Raw genomic sequence first — 18,181 nt, forward strand, 5'->3', positions numbered from 1 at the left:
TTATCCCATCAAACTCTTGACCTGCCATTCCTAATGCACTAATCCCATTGCACATCCTGTCTGACAGTAAGTCACAATCCTACCTGTCCCACCCAGAGTCCAACTCTGCTCTCCCCACATGCTCTCTATCCAAGCTTTTTCCTTGTTACTGGTTCCTTGCCTTTTTTGTTTCAACTCCCCTTCTCCTCCTGAGCTCATTTCTGCAGTTCCCTTTGCCCAGTTAGTCCTAGTTCTCTCATCCTCCCCGAGTTCGCTATCAGAACTGCTAATTCGAATTATCTCTCCTCAGATGACTCCATTCCCATCATTCTTGACATCCCAATCACAGGAACAGTTCCTAGACAAGCAGCTCCAAGTTTCTGTAACTAGATCCTAGTGTGATCTCTACTTCTTCTTCCCCACGTTTGGTCTCTTGAGTCAGCTAGTTTCCTCTTTGACCACTGCATCTCTTCCCCCATTCCTCACCCTCGGGTGAGTATAACAAGAGAAGAACCAGTCCGTGACAAGAGAAGAACCAGTTTGCTACCTTCAAGGAGGCGTTAGCGGTCAGATGGACCTTCAGCATGACTCAGTGTAGCCATGCCTTTCATCCCCTCTCCCTCCTAGCTGTAGTCCACTTTCTCCCAACTCACTGACCCACGCTATTCTTCCTTAATACAGCCCAGACCCTCACTTCTGAGAGCAGAAGCAGCTGCCTGACTCCACCCTGGCCTCGAGCAGCCATGACATGGGAAGTCGGCTGCACTCTTGCAAGGACCAGACAGAGGCATGTTCAATTATTCTGTGGGTGACTGCATCATCTTGTCCCACAAAGAACCCTCCAAGTCCAAAACGTATTCAGCACACACTGGAACTCGAAGACTTCAGCACTAATACCTTCACTGAGTACTTGTAAAGTGGTATTTTTCCAAAGACTTACAAGTTTGCCTAATTTGGGCAGATTTTCTCAAGAACAGCAGAAGGCATATCCCTGTTCAACAGCTACTGTCTGCCAAATTTCAAAACCTTGCTCCAATGAATGGGAGCACTACAGCTTTCCAAAACCTAAGAGGCATCATGTTTAGTATGTGCCAGACACTAGCCCTGGTAACAACTGAATAATCCTGACTAATCTGAAATACAAAAAATGTGAGGCAGGTGCAGAAAAAAGAAAACTGCAGTCAGAGCACACTAACTTGGAAAAAAAAAATTAAGCAGCAGCAAATAGATGACTTCAACAGAAAGTGTTAAATAGCTCTTCTTATTATGAAGGTTACCAGCTCCGTCTACAGTATAGGCTGAGACAGAGAAAACTGTCCAAGGCACCCAATACGCAATTTATGAGAGTTATTCAGAGCTCAGCTGAATTGACTCCAGGAGTCCAGTTAGTAAAAAGCAGTATTCTCAGTATCTCTGCAAGATGATCATTCTCCTGTCACACAGATAGTACGACTTTACCTGCATATCCATAGACTCAGTTCAATGAAAGTAAATTTTCTGAACTGTAAGATGAATGATTTGAGATAAATTGTACGTGCTGTTCACAGAGGAGTAAGTCTAAACACTACAAACTACCCTTCCTCTTCAGATACATAAATGCTACTAGCAGCACTGATACCTAACTAAATGCCTCACTAAAATGGTGAAATTCAAGGATTTGCTTTAAAACCTTTTGAGGTACCAAGCAGCACTTGAAAAATATTGAACAAGAGACAGCCAAGTGACACATATTTAACGTAAGAAACCTGCTATTTCAGCTACAAGAAGAAGAATGATAATCCACTATGGCATTTCTTCAGGATTAAGGACCATCTGGATGACTTGGTAGCTAACCGGGGACCATCTTTCTAAACGAGGCATTCATTCCCAAGAGACTCCATTTCAAGTTTTATGCTTTACTACGTTTCTGAGGGTGTCTGGAGGATTGCTGTTGTTCTTTTGGTTGTTTTTCCAATTAGGTTGACTCTTCACCAAATAAATTAAGGACAACATTACAACAGAACTGCTTCTTTACGTGCTTTGCAACACGTGTGTCCGCTTCAGCGACTGGCAATGAACACCGGGGCAATCAACATTTCATTCTTGCACTTCAACTCCGCTGCTCTGTGCTGTAAGTAATACAGAAACCCCATCTACAGTTTTTTCCATTTTTAGATGCAAAAAGAAACATTTTATTTAATAATGCCAACAAACCATTCTTAATAAACTGAGCCAAAAGAAATAACTGACCAGGTTAATAAGGTTATCCAGACAAGACGGAGACTAAGAAATCATGTAAAAATTCCAAAGGGATCCAAATCACCCCTACCACACCTGCTTGAGAAGAAAGACTAAAACCATCACATCCTGTACATACCTATGTGCACACATACAACACATACAGCAATTTTTCCCGTTTTGCATTATAGACCCAAAGCCATTGATTGAAAAGAAGTGAAAAGACTGTGATATGCCAAGAGACAAGTGTTTTTCCTCTCACCAATTTAGCCAGCTTATTGTTAAAAAAAAAAAAGTGAAATAGAAAAGGAGAATTTCTAGGGGTGGAAGGAGGAAGAGAAGTTTCATCTGGAAAGTACACAATTATATTGAAGGGGGAAGTTATTTTAAAATATTTATATGAAAACTAAGGAAACTCAACAGAGCATTGCATTTTGACAGCTGGATTGGATTCAATGTACAACCAATCTCAGAAGCATTATTTCAAACAGGATGAAAGTGAATTTCCAAAAATTCATTAGCAGGTTACCTTTCCAGCAATCAAAAAAGGCAACAATGTAAAGCATGTTATTAAGTTACAGTGCAGCAGTGGCTCCTACTCTTCATGTGGAGTACAGCTTTTGAAATTCTGCTTTAAAAGAATGTTTCACAACATGAGTAACACTAATGAGCTGCAAAGAGTCCAGAAAAACATCGTCTCATGTTTGACTGCCTTCCCATATGGTTCAAGAAAGCGGGGGATCTTGAGCAGCCACAATACAAATGGGAAGAGTCTGACTGAAAGGAAAAAGATATTCTGCACACTTGACTCACGCTGAAAGACCGTAAATCCCCCATTCTTTAATGAATAGGTAGGAAATACAAGAAAGAATAGGTTGGTGACAATATTACAGAAATCCTCTTTCTTAAGGCAAAGCAGAATTGTAAACGAAATTACTCAGACATTCATACATTAAAGACCCAGCAACTCCTTCAGGTACCAGAAGGGAGTCTTTCTACTCCTAGTGCCTGGAAGTACTAAGGCGTGTACACAGGGACCTCACACATAACCCCATTCTCCTACCAACCAGCTTCCACCAGCAGCAGGGGAGCTCCCACACAGCACATCATCTTGAAGTTTAAAAATCATCTACTTTTAAGCTAATGAAAAGAATTATGCTAGCACCAATTTTAAAACACACATACAGGCTGCAGCAGCCTGAAATACCATCCTGTGCTGGGCAAATGCACAAAGGTCGTGCTGCAGAATTAAGATACTGTGTAATGATTCAACTTCTATAAACAATTTCTCACTCAGTAATCTGCATATACAGGCTGACCACTTAAAACAGTGAGTGATCCACTGTGAAATAAAGAGATATTAATGTCGGACAATTTTGCTACCTCAAAACTGTCCAAATAACTATGCAGAATACTTAGCTAATGAAAAGTGTACTTTGAAGTGCCCATCTCCAGCACTCTGTATACAACTTTTACTAAGAGCCTTAGAATAACCAAGCCAAAATTACATACAAGATGCATTTATTCCTCACCTCAGCTTTTTTTTTTTTTTTTTTTCCCCCAACCTCTTGCTGTATTTCCTTTTAGGGTGCCTTACTCTGAGTATATTTTTGTGGGTGAAATACCAGCCTCTTTGAAATATACATAAGTTTTAACATGTTACTAAATAGAAACTAAGATTCTACTAAATACGAAGGGGTCAGGGATACACAGCTCTGCCTCTAGGAGTTGTCTGAATGATGCCAAGTAAGTTGCAACAATTCACAGCAAATTTACAATAAAACACACTTTTCAGAAGAGCATTTGCTGTCACTATAAAAGAAGATTTTTCTAAGCTGCAAACAATTCATCTACCCACCTTTGCAGGCTAGGCCCATTACCTTATATAATGGAAACTCTCAGTTCACAGTCAGAGTTAACTTGTGATTTAGCATGCAAGACGAAATTCTTCTAATCTGTGCCCTTGTCCCATCAGAAACCAGCTCCTTTTCCTTTCAGTCTTGGAGAGTAACAGTTAACACCCAAACCCAAAGAATTGGCAGGGGCAGGTAGGGGGTGTGAGAATGGGATGGGTGGGATCTCTCTCTCTCTCTCTCACACACACACACTCTCACTCACTCACTCACTCTTCTATCCTATGCAATCAACTATAGTGGTGCATACAATAAAACGAGATGTTGGCTTAAGAAAAGAATCAATACATCAAACCTAGATCCAGCTCTGCAGATCCTCTTACAGGGCACAAGCTGACAAGAACAGAGCCTTCATTTAAGATCACATTTGACTACTGTGCCCAGATAACACCACTATGTAATGCCACCAAGGTCAAAAGCACCTAGGTACTCCAGACAGTTTCTGAATGTGAGTCATCACTGTATGGAACACCCATACATTATAAATACTATTGAAGAACAATACTGCATTCAAGCAAATTTAAGAAATGCAAGATTACAGCTGTTTAAACATAAATTTTGCTGATGAAATAGACACGAGTACTGAAAGAGAAACTATTTATCAGTTACAGATAGCAAGTGGGGCCTTCACCTTCTCAGAGTTGCACCTATGTTTTATCATCTGACAATGAGGATGTAGTTAAGAGAACGTGGTCTACAAGAATTCCACTTGTTTTAATACTGTGAATTAAGAAATAACTATTACTGAAAATAACAATTTTCTAAACCATAGAAAGTTTAGAGACAATTCACATTTATAAGTGGAATGAACTTTATAAGGCAAAAATAACCATATCCACAAATTGTATTTTTTCCATACTAAAGCATACTGGAACACTCTACAAACAAAAGGCACAGTCGCCAAAGTATCAGTCACATGAGGAGTTGGCCAACAGAGCCCCTTGCATAAGGACGGCAAATGAAGTCCTTCGCAAATACAGAATATTCACCTTCTCACAGGTTCAAAGGACAGTGACAGCTGTTAGCAGACACCCAGCTTTTCACAAAGGTCAAAGAAAAATTTGATTAAATCACATTCCTCCCCAGTCTTTTTTTAAACTTGACATTGAATGTGGAAAAAAGCCTAACAACAAACCCACAGCATCTGCACCTCTGAAACATTCATAACAAAGAGATTAATCTCCCCACATTTAATCACTTTACCACTTGCACTTGCCATGCTGTGTGACAGTGTTCTGAAAAGACAGAGTTTTTCCTGGACCGCTTAACCACAAATTTGCACGTAGCTCCCCCAAACTACATACTGTACCAAAACTCATCATCAAGAAAGTTCATTCCCTTCAATATACCAATCACGCAGCCACAGCTTTTTCCACTCAAAAGACAAAGACCAAAGCACTGAGGTTAGTTTTAGCTCAGTTTGCTATGTAATTCCCACCACTTGCTTTGAGGGCTTCATACCATACAAAAGGACACTGGTGGGAAGTGTAGCACACACTAGCATTTTACTAGCTAAAACACCCTTCAGAATAGCTGTATGTGCCATGCTTTGTGTTCTTCCCCATTACCCAAGAAAGGAAAAGGGTGAAAGAGATCCAAGCATGTTTTTACAGCCTACTGTCCCCAAAGCAGAGTTGACTGAAGGTACAAGTTGGGTCTGTACATCGGTACACATAGTCTTTACTTACCACTTACATGAGCCAAGTATTTAGAAAACATTGCCAATTTCAAGAATCAGACATGAAATAAGTATCTGCTATACCCTCCTACCTGTTAGCCCTTAATGCTACTCTTGAACCAGGGTAAAAAACCAAAATGGTTCGGTCCCATGACTGTAATTTGTCCTTCACCCACCACTTCTTCCTCCAGCTCCTGAATGTTTCAAGTATAACAGGCAAAAAGACTTCTGCAGAGGTTGGGAAGACTGACAAACCACAGAGCAGCCACTGCTGCCCCGTACAGCGTGCTTACACACAGGAAACTCACAGACGGTTACATGAGACCTTCAGGTTTTGCTCTGTAACACTGGATTGCTTGGAAGCCCCAAATGATCTCATTATCCCAAGCATTTAGCCTCATACATGATACAAATGCTGCATTAGTACCTCTAATAATTCTGCTGGTTATGGGTCCATTTACACTCACAGGGCCAATCTTAAGATGAAACTCAGAAGTCTAGATTCAAGTGAAATATCAATAGGAACTTTGCAATAGGATTTGCAAGCCAGAGGCACAGAATACACTCACATCACAGCACAAGGCTAAAAGTCTGCCTTGGGAATAACTTATATGTTGCTGAAGGGATTTTATTGCTTCTGAACTATGAGGCTTTCTGCAACCAGCTTTTTCTTTTTCCAGGAACAAACAGAAATTCTACATAAATCCATGCTTATTAACATTCTACATGCTCTAAAGAGCAAGCTCAGTTTTACTTCTCCTTTGCTACATTTAAAGGGGTGAATCATGAATACACATCCAGTCTGGTAGATCAGCACATCAGAGATACAGGGTGCAAGTCAAGCCTGATCAAACAACGCTAATCTTTCTAGCAAATTTCAAATTTCTAAACTACAGTTGGAAACACTTGTTACTGCCTCAACTTTCAGTCCATCGAATGGTTGCATCAAATCATATACCAGTCTCATGGTAAAACAGGCATTTGTCGCTTACAACACCTGTTCCTAAATAGACATTCCCTGACTACTTAAAACAAATACTAATTTCTAAGGTAAATGGAAATTTAATTTTGTTTAATAAAAATCATGCCATGATCAACAAGAGGAGGTAGCATATATTAAATACAGGTTGCTTGTGTGGTCTCCTTGCCCAGTGAAAGCGAGAACATGGAGAGGGAAATCAGTGGTTTGGCCTAAATAGTCAGAGCACTAGAAACCAATGTGTTTTCAAAGCTCTGCCCAATTTAAAATAAAGCAACTCCTGCCAATTTTGTATCTAGAATCATTTAATCTGTTGGTGCAACCCTCTTCCTCAGCAACCCGCTACATTTCTCAAAGATGATAATTTAACCAACAAAATTTTCAGGGGAAAAAAAAAAATGTTACAAAAGCAGTTCGTAGCTGTTATAAAGACAAATATATGACTGCACACACACCTGTAAAGGTTACATAAAACAGAAACAACTATTTATAAGCACTAGACTACTACCACTGTTCTTGCACAGAAACATCTCAGTATCGCTTGCACACTTTTTAGAATGCAAAAATAACTAGGTCCATCTTGAGAATTCAGATTTTCCTGTGTCATAATTGTTATACTGACTCCTACTTTAATTCCACTCAAACTATTTCATCTCCCCCCAAAGCATCCAAGATGCAGAAAAAGAAGGCAACTGCAGATTTTCCCAGAAACATTCCCATGCAGCAGAGCTGTTTATATACTGATGAATCAATATAACATCACTACAATATTTCATCAGTATGTATCACCCTTCTTTCTCTGGAATATACAAACATACCACAATAACCTCTCAGTAAGCATTTGCTCCCTAATTTACTGTCTAGTTCTAACCAGATCTAGCTATAACGTGACTACAATGTCACAGCAAAACAGGATGCTTATTTAACTGCCAGAATAGGCCAGTAATGCATCCAGAAAGGACAGCAATTGCACATCTAAAATAACCATTTCTATACAGAGACAGTGTAAAAGCTTAGATGTGTTTACATCTTAGCTCACACTAGTTACTAGCCAAACACATATCCATACAGGAGCAAAATCCTGCAGCGCTTTGCAATCCAGATGACCCCCTGCCACTCATTCTTGACTTCTCCATTCAAAACACTACCTTCGTTTTCCTCCTCCCCCCTTCCCGAGCACAGATTTGTCCAAAGATTTTAACGTCCCTCCATTAAATTAACAACCGCTTGCACAGTCTCCTGTCCACTATTACAAGCCCTCAATAACAGGTTTTGCTCCATGCTCCACCATCACGCTGCCAAACATGGCTGCATCATGTCCTCTTTGTGATTGAATATGTATATCTCTTTTGCCTTTCAAGACTCCTTTTATCTGCCTACCCTTATTTTCCCAGATTAGCAAGGGACCATTTCAAATCGCTATTCTCCACTTTTCATTCCTTTTAACACTTTGGTAATGTTCCACCGTAAACCAAACGCATTTATACTTTCCAGGTTCACTTCAAAAACAATCAAGGAGCTTTACACGTTGAAACCCTCCCCACCATTAAAACGTACTTATTTACACACGACAAAAAAACTCTCCTAATAAAAACCTCCGTCCTTCAAAACAAGCGTGGAGAGAAACCCCTTAACAACAGCCAAAGGAAATTTTATCATCTGGCTTTTCTTCCCTGCAGCTCCCTCTCCTGAAATTGGACCCCCTTGTATACCAATCCACCTCGGAGCCTCTCCTCCAGCCCCTTGCAGAAGCCACACACAAAACCCACCCCAGCCTTTGCCTGAAAGCCTCCCTCCGCTCTAGAACCGCCGCCGCTTTTTTTTTTTTTTTTCCCCGTGCTGTTGAGCGGGGTTTTTTTTATTTTACTGAAGGAAAATAAATAAAACTCCTGGCATTTCCCCGCGGAGGCTACACGTAAAAGTTTCTAGAAAGGGGGAACCCCCCCTTTCCCCGGAGACAGCAGCCCCCGGCCGGCCCACACCGGCCCCTCCGCACGGACCGTTATGACACGGGGCGGGCGCGGCGCTCCGCGATAACCGCCGCAACGGCGGCCCCGCTCCCTCTCCTCCCCTCGTCCCGTCCCGTCCCCCCTCACTCACTCACTCACCCACAGCTCCGTGCCCCAGCTCATGGCTCCGCCGCGCCGCCGAGGGCCGGCGCTGAGGGGCGGGCGGGGTGGGCGCTCGAGGTCTCTCTGTCCCCTTAGCTGGGTTTCCTTCCACCTTCGCTCCCCGCGCACGGAGGGGCCGAGCCCCGGCGGGGCGAAGCGGGGAGGGGAGGGGGGTGCGGAGAGGAGCGGGACGGGGACGAGCGCTGCTCACCGCCGCTCCCGCCTCATCGCGCCGCAAAATGGCCCGAGCGGCGCCGCGCGGGGAGGCGGTGGCGGAGCGGGGCGGGGGGGGGGGGGCGGATTGACAGCTCCGGCGCACTGCGCAGGCGCGGTCCGCGGCGGCGGAGGGAGAGGGGGGAGCGAGGCCGGCACCGCGCAGGCGCGGTCTCCAGTCAGCGCGCTCCCGGTCGCCGCTGGCAGCGGCGGGGCTGCGCCTCCCCCCCGGCCCGGATCGCCCCCCCCCCGGCCCGGTCCCCGCACGGGAGAGCGGTTCGGCGGGAAGCTATCAGCCCCCCCCCCCCCGGCTTTGAAGTGCGGAGCGAGCCGGCGGCTGCACCCGGCTGGGTGAAGTGGGCGCTCCCCGCCCGGAGGGCAGCGCTGGCGGCGATTGCCGCCCGCCCTCTTTCAGGTGTCCGTACCCCGTTTCTTACCGCCCTCTCCCCCTGCGAGGTGGGGCTTTTTTTTAAGCAAAGGTTCCTGTTTTGACCTTTTGGAAAATGGGTAACCGCCCCAGAGAAGGAGACCCACACCCTTAAAACTGACAGCAAGGACTGACTTCTTCAAATTCGGCTGCCCAAAAAAAAAAAAATATATATATATACACACACACGCATACCCCCAAAATAACCCAATCCAGGAATATTAAGTCCACCATCTGCCACCAACACGCTCAACAAGTAAGCAGAAAAATAACCAATTTATCTGCCTTTGCATAAATGTGGGTTATTGTAGCAATTACGCAGGCCTTGCAGAAAATGGCTCATTTCCTTGCCAGAGAAATAAGATTTATTTTGTGCTCACTGTCCTCTGTAACAGAATTTATTTGAGCTGTGTCACTTAATCTGATTTTACATATCTGTTTTTCAGCTACAAGAAATGCGAAGAGAGCTTTGGACTGAAGTTTTATATTCACTGCTACATCTGTTCATGAAAGATTTACATGGAGGAAAAAAAAAGGGAGGCATATTCATTCACCTGAGGAAAAAGGTATCTGCTTATAGAGACTGTGGATCCTTTTGATGTCAGAAGATTAAAAATTGGCCAGCTGCTTACCTCCTTTAGATTAATGCACTTCTTTCACTGACATTTGGCTATTACCCTACATGAGAAAGGACAAGAAAAGAATAACTTGTTAAGCAATTCCAACATTTAGAACAACAATGAAGACAAGTGTTATGTTAATAACTGAATTGCTTTTATTTTTATCCTAGTTCCATTGATTTGAACATAAGAGTAGAATGCTGCTCCTCACACAGCTGTCTTTGAAGAGAGACAGAGAACAGGCAACGCTTTTGTTCATCATTAGAAGTTATTACTTTTAAGGACTGACTTAAAACAACTAAGAGACACGCTGTTCAACTCAATTTAGAGTATTTCTTCCTGCTACTGCCAACGTATTTAAATATCTGAGCCTGCCATGCTGCCTAAAGCACAACCACAATCTTCCAAGGGCCTGTACTTCCACAGACTCTCAGGGAAGGGGCACCAGAACACGTTGCAAAACCAGACAACACAGTTGCATCACGACTTTTCGAGAGCTTAATCCATAAATACTTGAGTAAAAAGTATGTACGGAGACCAAACAGAAAGCAGCACTAGTATCATCTGAGGTAAATTTGCTGTGGAATTTCCTTTTGCACAAAGAGCTGGGAGGGGAACACGGCAAACCTGTTACACCAGCATGGGCAGGGAAACCTGTCCACACTGAAAGATAGAAATGCTTAACCAGTTCCAGAAAGATAAAGGCCAGAAATGCAAGTTTTGTATTATGATGGCACGTTAGAATCAACCATGCCAAAACCTATGAAAAGTTATTAAAATTTGTGTGGACAGAGGTTCAAGACAAACACTAAATAAAATTAATTCCATGTATTTCTGGAAGAGTACTGTTTCCTGTCTTTGATTGTCTTTATTATTTACCTTAAAACTCTCCAAGACAGGGCCTGCCACTTACGTTACTACTTTCAGTTGTGCAGTGCCCAAAATAGTAGGGCCTGCAGCTTGGTTGTCCCTAATTACTAACGTAATTAACAATGATGGGAGCATTAAGAGCCCTTTATGCTGAAGTACGATGCTGGAAAGCTCAGTAGGTCCCAGCCTCAAAAGAATAATTCAAAATGACACTTAGAAATTACATTATCTAGCACTTCTTTACTTAATTTGCACAATCCAAATCTGAGCAATACAGAAGCTGGTGGGAGTTTTCCCTCAGCCACATTGAGAACAAGACCATGCAGATCTGTTATCTAGATATGGGCCTATTCCTGTAAATTCTCTGTGTTTACCTCTCCTGTTGTTATGATTCAGAACAGTCCCAGAGGTAGATCCTAAGCCCAAGTAGAAGCAATTCCCTTTTTAGAAGGCCAGGACTTTGTTTAGGAAACCCCAGTCCCACTTGAAAACAGCCAGATTAGCTGCTGAATGATTCAGAAGGTATTTAAAGAAGATAAAATAAATCCCTAAACTACCGTTCAATCTAAACCCTTTTCTCTGGGTTTGTTTACTCATGCAAAGCAAGAAAAATCACTAGTTTCAGAACACATACAAGCATTTCTAGTTTCCAGCATACAAGAGGAAGAGGACCCACCTTTCCCCCATGGAGTTATCACCCTTGCAGCTGCTTCCCTTTTATTTTTATAATTCTACCCAGATCATCCACATCCAAGACAAGGAACATAGATATTGCTTGTAACTTCTCATATACTGGGACTGAAACAGCACCAGGAAAGGAAGAGGACACACCTTTCCCTAAGGCCATCACCATCACAGCTGTTTCCTCTCTGCTATTACAACACTACACAGATCATTCAGACACACAGCAGGGGACCTTGATTCTCTTTAAATGTCCTATCAGGGCCCAGAGGGGCCTGATTAAGACCTGATTAAGACCTGATTAAGACCTGATAAACCTTAATGGCCCCAGCCAACCTCACCTGTGGTCTCCACCCACACTCTCTGCCCCTGGACCCAGGAGCCCCATTTAAGCTTTGGCCCGAGGGCTCAGTCTCTATTTGAGTGGTGTTGGGGGTACTGGTTTCCAGCTCAGGTGCAGCTATGGCTATGGCTGGCTATAGAGCCTGTTGATGTAAAGCCTGGCTCATATCTGGCCTTATCTTAGACCTGCTTCATCACTGTGGACCTGTCCAGTCATCGCTAGACTGTGTCTGACCTTGGTTACCATCACCTGAACTGCAGATTGACTTCTTAACTCAGCCTTGCCCCTGTCTTGTTGCTACGAGCTCACCTGATGACCAGGACTCTTGGCTGCTTCCAGCTGCCCTCCCTGGGCCTGCTCTGCTCACCCTGCTTGGAGACTGTGGGACTGGACCCTGAAAGGTGAGGCTCCTGCCCTGTTGTCTGTGTTACCGTGCTCATCTCCCAACTCTGTGTCCCTCGGGAACAGCCAGCCCTTGCTACTCTATGACATGCCCATACCTCCGCTCAGGGGGTATGTTAACAAACTGACAATCTGCTTCACTCTATACTGAGGTGTACCTGTACCTGTAGGCTGTCCCTATGCCAAGATTTTTCAGACACTGCTGATACCCTCCATCCAATCTCAATAGCTGCCCATGATATGCTTTAAAAAAAAAAAAAAAAATCTGTGAAGGGTTCTAATTAAATGTTTTGGTACAATGAAGAAGTAAAGGAAAAAGATATCCAGGCTAAATATGTCTAACCACAGCTAAGAATAACTGTACTTGCTAGGAACAGCACATTTAGAGCAAGGCAAATCTTGTCTGGAAGCTACAGTAAAACATATTAATGTAACTATGAGAGTTGCCGTTACAGCATATTCATTACAGACAGCAGCCAGTTTGCATATTGATAGGTATGTAAATTTAAGTATAGACATCTTTTAACATGCAAGTTCTTAGAAAATGCATAGTCAAAGTAAACACGTTATAAGTTTGAACTTCGAGATTATTTAGTCTAGGTAAGTGGGAAACTTACAGTTACTACAATATCCTAATAGTTGGTGAAGAGTTACATGAAAAAAAAAGATCTTCAGACAATTTCTAATCTGTAGCATAGAAATCCCTGATTGCTATGAGGAAGCATCTTCAGCCTAATAGAGGCTCTTCAGACGAACCAAACCCCAGAATTATAGGGGAAAGCCTCCTGCTATTTGACCACTGAAGTAGTCAAAGTGTGCCTGACACTTGGTAGTGGAGCAAGGCCTGAAAGCCTGTGCTGCAGCTGTGCTTGCAGGCAATTATTTCCTAGGAGTCAGAAGTCTCTAGGTTTCCCACATGGTCTATGCGCAAGAATGATAGTAATTACAACATTAAAAATATCAATTCCAAGAAAATATCTGGATCACAGTTATCTTTTTGGAATAAATTATCTGATGTTTGTAGTTACTTAGGCTTCTTACAATCTGTGGGGTGTAGTAGCTATGTGCACTACAAGGCCTGATGCTGACAGGACATCTAGCGGCACGTGCAAGTTACTGCCCAGAGAAAGAATCCTGCTAGGAAAACACAGACTGGGGGTTTTTTTGGTGGTTTTTTTTGTTTGGTTTTTTTTTTTTTTTATGCTTCCAGATATTTTCTGGTACCAGTCTAGGTTTCTTTGGCTGATGGTGAGATTTCTGTGTTTATTTTATTACCAAAGAGTATAAAAGAAAAGGGGGAAAGGAAACTGTGAGAGGTAACATACAGTAACATCTGAATCACCTCTGTACAAAGATGGGACATTCTACATAATCTTGCTAATATAAAGGTTAAGACTATTGATTTTTCTCTGCCTATTCACCCTTAGTTGCATTTTACTACTCACCTGTTCCATCCAGTTGTTTATCTGGCTCTAGATGAAGAAACTTGCACAGCCATGACTCCATACACTGAAAGTCAGAATGTTTGAGTTACAAGAGCTGACAGCACAGGACTCCGCAGTGAAGAATTAAATGTACTTATATTGATGGCTTCCCATAACGAAGACACAGTGCATGGCCTTTCAAATTTTTTTTTAGCAATGTTAGCCTAAAAGCCATTTTAATTGCCACTATTCATGTTTAGTTTGGTGCTTCTGTTACTCGGTTTGAACAACAGAGAAGTCACAGAAGCCAGACCAAATCTGCTTGTCGCTTTCATCTTTAAGTGGGACTACAGCTACCAGTTTCAAATAGTTCAATAGCTTCAACACCATTCCAGTAACAAAGCAGAAAGCCCTTTGTTTTGTTACGTATTTTTTGGTGATATTTAAAATTAATTCTCTAAACCCAGCTTTAAACAGAAAGGCAGTTTTTCGGTTGTTTGGACTACCTGATGCTCAGACATCTGCTCTCACCATAGCTCTCAGGAAGAAGCTGAAACTTGCCGGCCGATCCACGGTTGAGCTGGAAGCAACAACCCCAAATGTCCCCATGAACTATGCTGCATGGCTGAGGGCTAAGGCGGGAAGAGCAGCTCTGTGTCACCTCACCCCAAACCACGGCCCCGCTAAGCAGCGCCACAAAGGCTGGTCTGGGCGAGGCTCAGGGGGTTTCCTTTGGCCACTGTCTCCCTGGGAGAGCAGCGAGGGCCAACAGCGAGGAGGGAGCCCACCACAGGGCCCCGGCCACTGCCATGGCCCTCACTCAGGGGCCCGGGCCACCCCAGTGGGCACCGTGGGAGGCAGCCTCCGGGCGGGGGGGGGGGCAGCCCGGCGGAGCCCAGAAAGGCCCTAGAGGGAGAGAAAAGGGCTGGGAAGCTACAAAACCCCGGTGGCAGGGCACAGACCCCGGTGACAGGAGACGAGCGTCTGTGACAGGGGAGACCCGGCGGTGACAGGAGTGAGGGGCAGCCCCGCCCCGGTCACGTGCCCCCCCCCCGCCCCTTGACCCCGGAAGTGGCGCGGGAAGGGGATGCTGATGCTGGAATAAACATGGCGGCCCGCGGCCCTGGGGCTGTGCTGGTGCGGGCCGCGGTCGTGCTGGGGCTGGTGTTGCTTTGGTCGGGCCCGGCCGGTGCCCGCGTCCATCATCTCACCCTCAAAGTAAGGTCTGCGCCGCCCCCGTCCCTGCTGGCTTGTCTCCCGGCCGCGCTGGGCCCCCTCCGGGTTGTCTGTGGGGAGCGGCAGGGCTGGCCTGGCCCTGCCCGCCTCCCACGGCCGGGGCTCTCCTCTCCTCACCTCCGGCTTCGTCCCGCTGCCTACCCCTGGCCCTTCGCCCTCTTTGCTTCTCTCTGGGCTCTCCCCCTGCGCCTCAGCCTGCCCGGGCCCCGCTGTGTTCTGCTTTTCCTGTTATTCTCCCTCCTCCTCACGCATCCTTTTAGCCCCCATTCCTGCGGTTTTGGCTGTCTGTTTCTTAGTCGTGGGGAAACCGTGTGAAAGGGGCCTCCGAACTGTAGCGGTTTGAAGGTGCAAATGCTTCACGTCCTGTTAAAGGCAAGGCACAAAGCTGTGTGTGATAAGAGGAGGCTGAACGTGAGCTGGGGAGAGGTTTCCGAAGGGGGGTTGGGGTTGATTTTGTTTTTAATCTGCACTCTGCAGCAGTCTTCCTGTCCTGATCGCTGGTTGCTGACTCTAAAAGGCTGTGTGGCTGTTTTATTGGCTTTCCAGGTGTAGTTTCTTTGCACTAATCAAGCAAACCATAGAGCCAGAAAAAGGTATCAATGCTGATGTCTCTCTGTTTCAGTTTGGTAGACTTCTGGTTGTGCTTTGAAAGAGTGTTGTGTCCTCCTGTGACTATATTTGAGAAAAACTAGTTATTCAGGGATGTTGATGGGAAGTGCTGCAGATCGTGGCAAAGATCTGCAGCTCCAGAGTGCTGCGGTCTGTTGTGTTTTAAATGAAAAGTTGTACAGTTGTTATGTGATAGAGGAACTGTGCGTTTGGGGTGATGCCTTTTAAGGGCTTCTATGTAGTTCATGAAGCACTCTGTAAATCTTTAGAATTAGGTTGTTAATTCTGTTCTTGTTGTCAACAACATGCAATAGTTTGCCAGTAGAAACATTGGAAGAAGTTAATGAAGTGGTGGTATATGACTAGGACCAACATCACTGTGTTCTTGTAGCGGTTTAAGGAGAGTGCCGTAACTTTGCATGAGTTCCCCTTTAGCCTTTGGGATACAGTGAATGCTAGGGGGACATTTGTGACTTATTCGTAGGGAATTTTCCAGACTATGGAGTTGTCTTATGTGTGACCATGTGAATATTGTTCTACTTCAGGAAAAGTAAACTTTTCTCTGAAGCAATAAACGAGGATGTTTGTGCTGGTTACGTTATTGTTTTGAGGAATTTGTGACCAACAGCTGAGTGCTGGAAGAATTTCTCCTGGGGTGATACTTTTCCCGTACATAGAAAACTTTCAAACTGGCCTCCAGCAAATGTTCTCAGCAGCAAACATTACAGCTTCCAGTTCCTATTAGGGTGTTTCTTAACTGCCTGGATCAATTACTAAACTTTTTGCTGATTTTTATGATCAGAGTGGGGTTTAATTGGTTTTAATTTTGTAGGTATTTTGTGTGAGTTGCAACACTGACCTACGAAGCACTGTGGAAGGTAGAAGTGTGTTAATGCCTTTGTCTGTCTCCTGTATAAACATGAGCTTTATTGTTAGAGTGCAGTCTCTCCCTTTCTACTTCATCTACTGCTTTACAGCATTTATGTAAACATTAGGCTCCAACAACTGTACCCTTTCACAATGAAATCTCCCTTCTAGTGTTCTTGCCATTGGCTCCTTGCTTGTAAGTATGCTTTGACGCTGTGCCAAGCTAAAGGCCACAGCTTTGTGTGAGTGTTAGATATTAGGTTTCCTCAAACAAGCTGTTATTGCTTAAGTTAGAATAGCCTCATTCTTGTATCTTAGTAATCAGCGTGCAAAGGTGAAGCTTTTTTGTTGTCAGAAAAGCAAGCCACAGTCTGAGTGGTTTCCCGTTCTGAAAATAACTTCTTTTATCTTTGTAAAAGCATACAAAATGATTTATTTCTTCTGAGTTAGAAAAATGATTTGTTTGAATGGTGCTGTTAGACTAACTTCGTCAAAGGAGACTCTCTTCCTTAGTAGTGATTGTTATCAGCTTCATTAGTTTAATGAGATATGTTTAAAAAAAAAAAAAAAAAGCAAAACCAAAAACAACCTACAAAGACTGGATTTATAGAAGACTGATGGAAACAATTTTCAGAGGCTTCCAGAAGTAGCTGCTGGTTGGAATGTTTCTCTTGACCAAAAAAAAAGATTTTTGTTGTCTTAACAGTTGAATGCTATAATATTGAAGCCTTACGTTTGTCACAACGCAATGGCAAACAGTCTCAGAGGATGAGAAAGTTGGTCTAAATGAGGCCTTTGTCAGGCATGCAGTTACGTTTAATGCTAGTGAACAGCCAAACATACCAGTTTTGGGAGGAACCATCCAACTAACAACACTGTGTAGCTGTGGTGTTAGTTTTTGGTTAAAGTGAGTTATCTTTACAATTATCTGGCTTCCAAAAGGGAAGTAAGACCTCTCCTATTTTATGATACTGTCAAGATTTCAGTTTCATGTCAAATTATTGTTTGGAAGATGTTATTTTTTCAGTGGTTGTTTGTAAGTACTTGAGGCCTTTTAATGTTGGTGGGTCTCAGGCTTCAGTTGCTCAAGTTGAAAATACCTTTCACAGTAATTCATTTAGTCTTACACAAATTATAAGTCTTACTATTAGTCTCACACAAATAATAAAAATTTCTTCCATCTAAGGGTAAGCACTCTCTGACGAAACTTTCACTGTACTGATAGCGTGATCCCAATTAGATTTTGGGTAAAATGTTAAAGAATATTTTTCTGCCCGTTCTGGGCTACAGGATCTTGGATACCACTTTCCTGTAATCTTACTGAAATGTTGCAGGATCAATTTTTATCCTAAAGGAGCGTGGAATATTTTTTATGGAAATAAGCTCAGAACTTACAGTATGGGTTTGACTGTAACCTGTTAGTGATAAGTCCCAGACCATCTCTTCTCAAAGGGGCAGGCTTAACCGTTAAATTCATCCTATGTAAATTAAAATAATGTGTATGCTAACAACCTAGATGCTTAAGTATTCACTTGTATGGGTTCACTCCTTTGTTGTAAACTTACAATTGATTATTTCTGAAGTCAGCAGTTGAGTGATTTTAAATAAAAGC

The 18,181-nt window shown here is 43.5% G+C and overlaps 2 protein-coding genes and 2 long non-coding RNA genes across 29 annotated transcripts in view; 2 read left to right on the top strand and 2 right to left on the bottom strand.

Annotated features, from left to right (window-relative positions):
• The window catches only part of FNBP1 (formin binding protein 1), a 104,389-nt gene extending 95,231 nt beyond the window's left edge, over window positions 1-9,158 (bottom strand). For 9 of the 24 annotated variants that reach the window (XM_029999782.2, XM_029999802.2, XM_029999801.2 and 6 more), the window contains exon 1: window positions 8,875-9,156. In XM_029999782.2, the coding sequence (XP_029855642.1) occupies window positions 8,875-8,898 (24 nt within the window). In that variant the 5' untranslated portion in view covers window positions 8,899-9,156. Of the gene's footprint in view, window positions 1-8,874 lie in introns of all 24 variants that reach the window. The other 15 variants (XM_029999783.2, XM_029999796.2, XM_029999795.2 and 12 more) reach the window with 4 other exon arrangements.
• Window positions 9,159-9,406: 248 nt separating this feature from the next.
• Window positions 9,407-11,574, top strand: LOC115334912. Its single transcript, XR_003921298.2, has 3 exons — window positions 9,407-9,773; window positions 9,964-10,083; window positions 10,308-11,574. It is a non-coding gene; the product is annotated as an uncharacterized LOC115334912 (long non-coding RNA).
• LOC115334913 lies at window positions 9,898-14,849 on the bottom strand. Its single transcript, XR_005931264.1, has 4 exons — window positions 14,364-14,849; window positions 13,879-13,942; window positions 10,150-10,195; window positions 9,898-10,071 (listed from the first exon to the last, which is right to left on the bottom strand). It is a non-coding gene; the product is annotated as an uncharacterized LOC115334913 (long non-coding RNA).
• Window positions 14,850-14,930: 81 nt separating this feature from the next.
• The window catches only part of GPR107 (G protein-coupled receptor 107), a 41,609-nt gene continuing 38,358 nt past the window's right edge, over window positions 14,931-18,181 (top strand). For all 3 annotated transcript variants that reach the window (XR_005931263.1, XM_029999807.2, XM_029999808.2), the window contains exon 1: window positions 14,931-15,075. Coding sequence is in view for 2 of the 3 variants with exons in the window: in XM_029999807.2 (XP_029855667.1) it covers window positions 14,965-15,075 (111 nt within the window). In the remaining variant the exon portion in view is untranslated. The remainder of the gene's footprint in view (window positions 15,076-18,181) is intronic.

This window comes from Aquila chrysaetos, chromosome 24 (genome assembly GCF_900496995.4).
Source record: "Aquila chrysaetos chrysaetos chromosome 24, bAquChr1.4, whole genome shotgun sequence".
Classification (NCBI taxonomy): Eukaryota; Metazoa; Chordata; class Aves; order Accipitriformes; family Accipitridae; genus Aquila; species Aquila chrysaetos.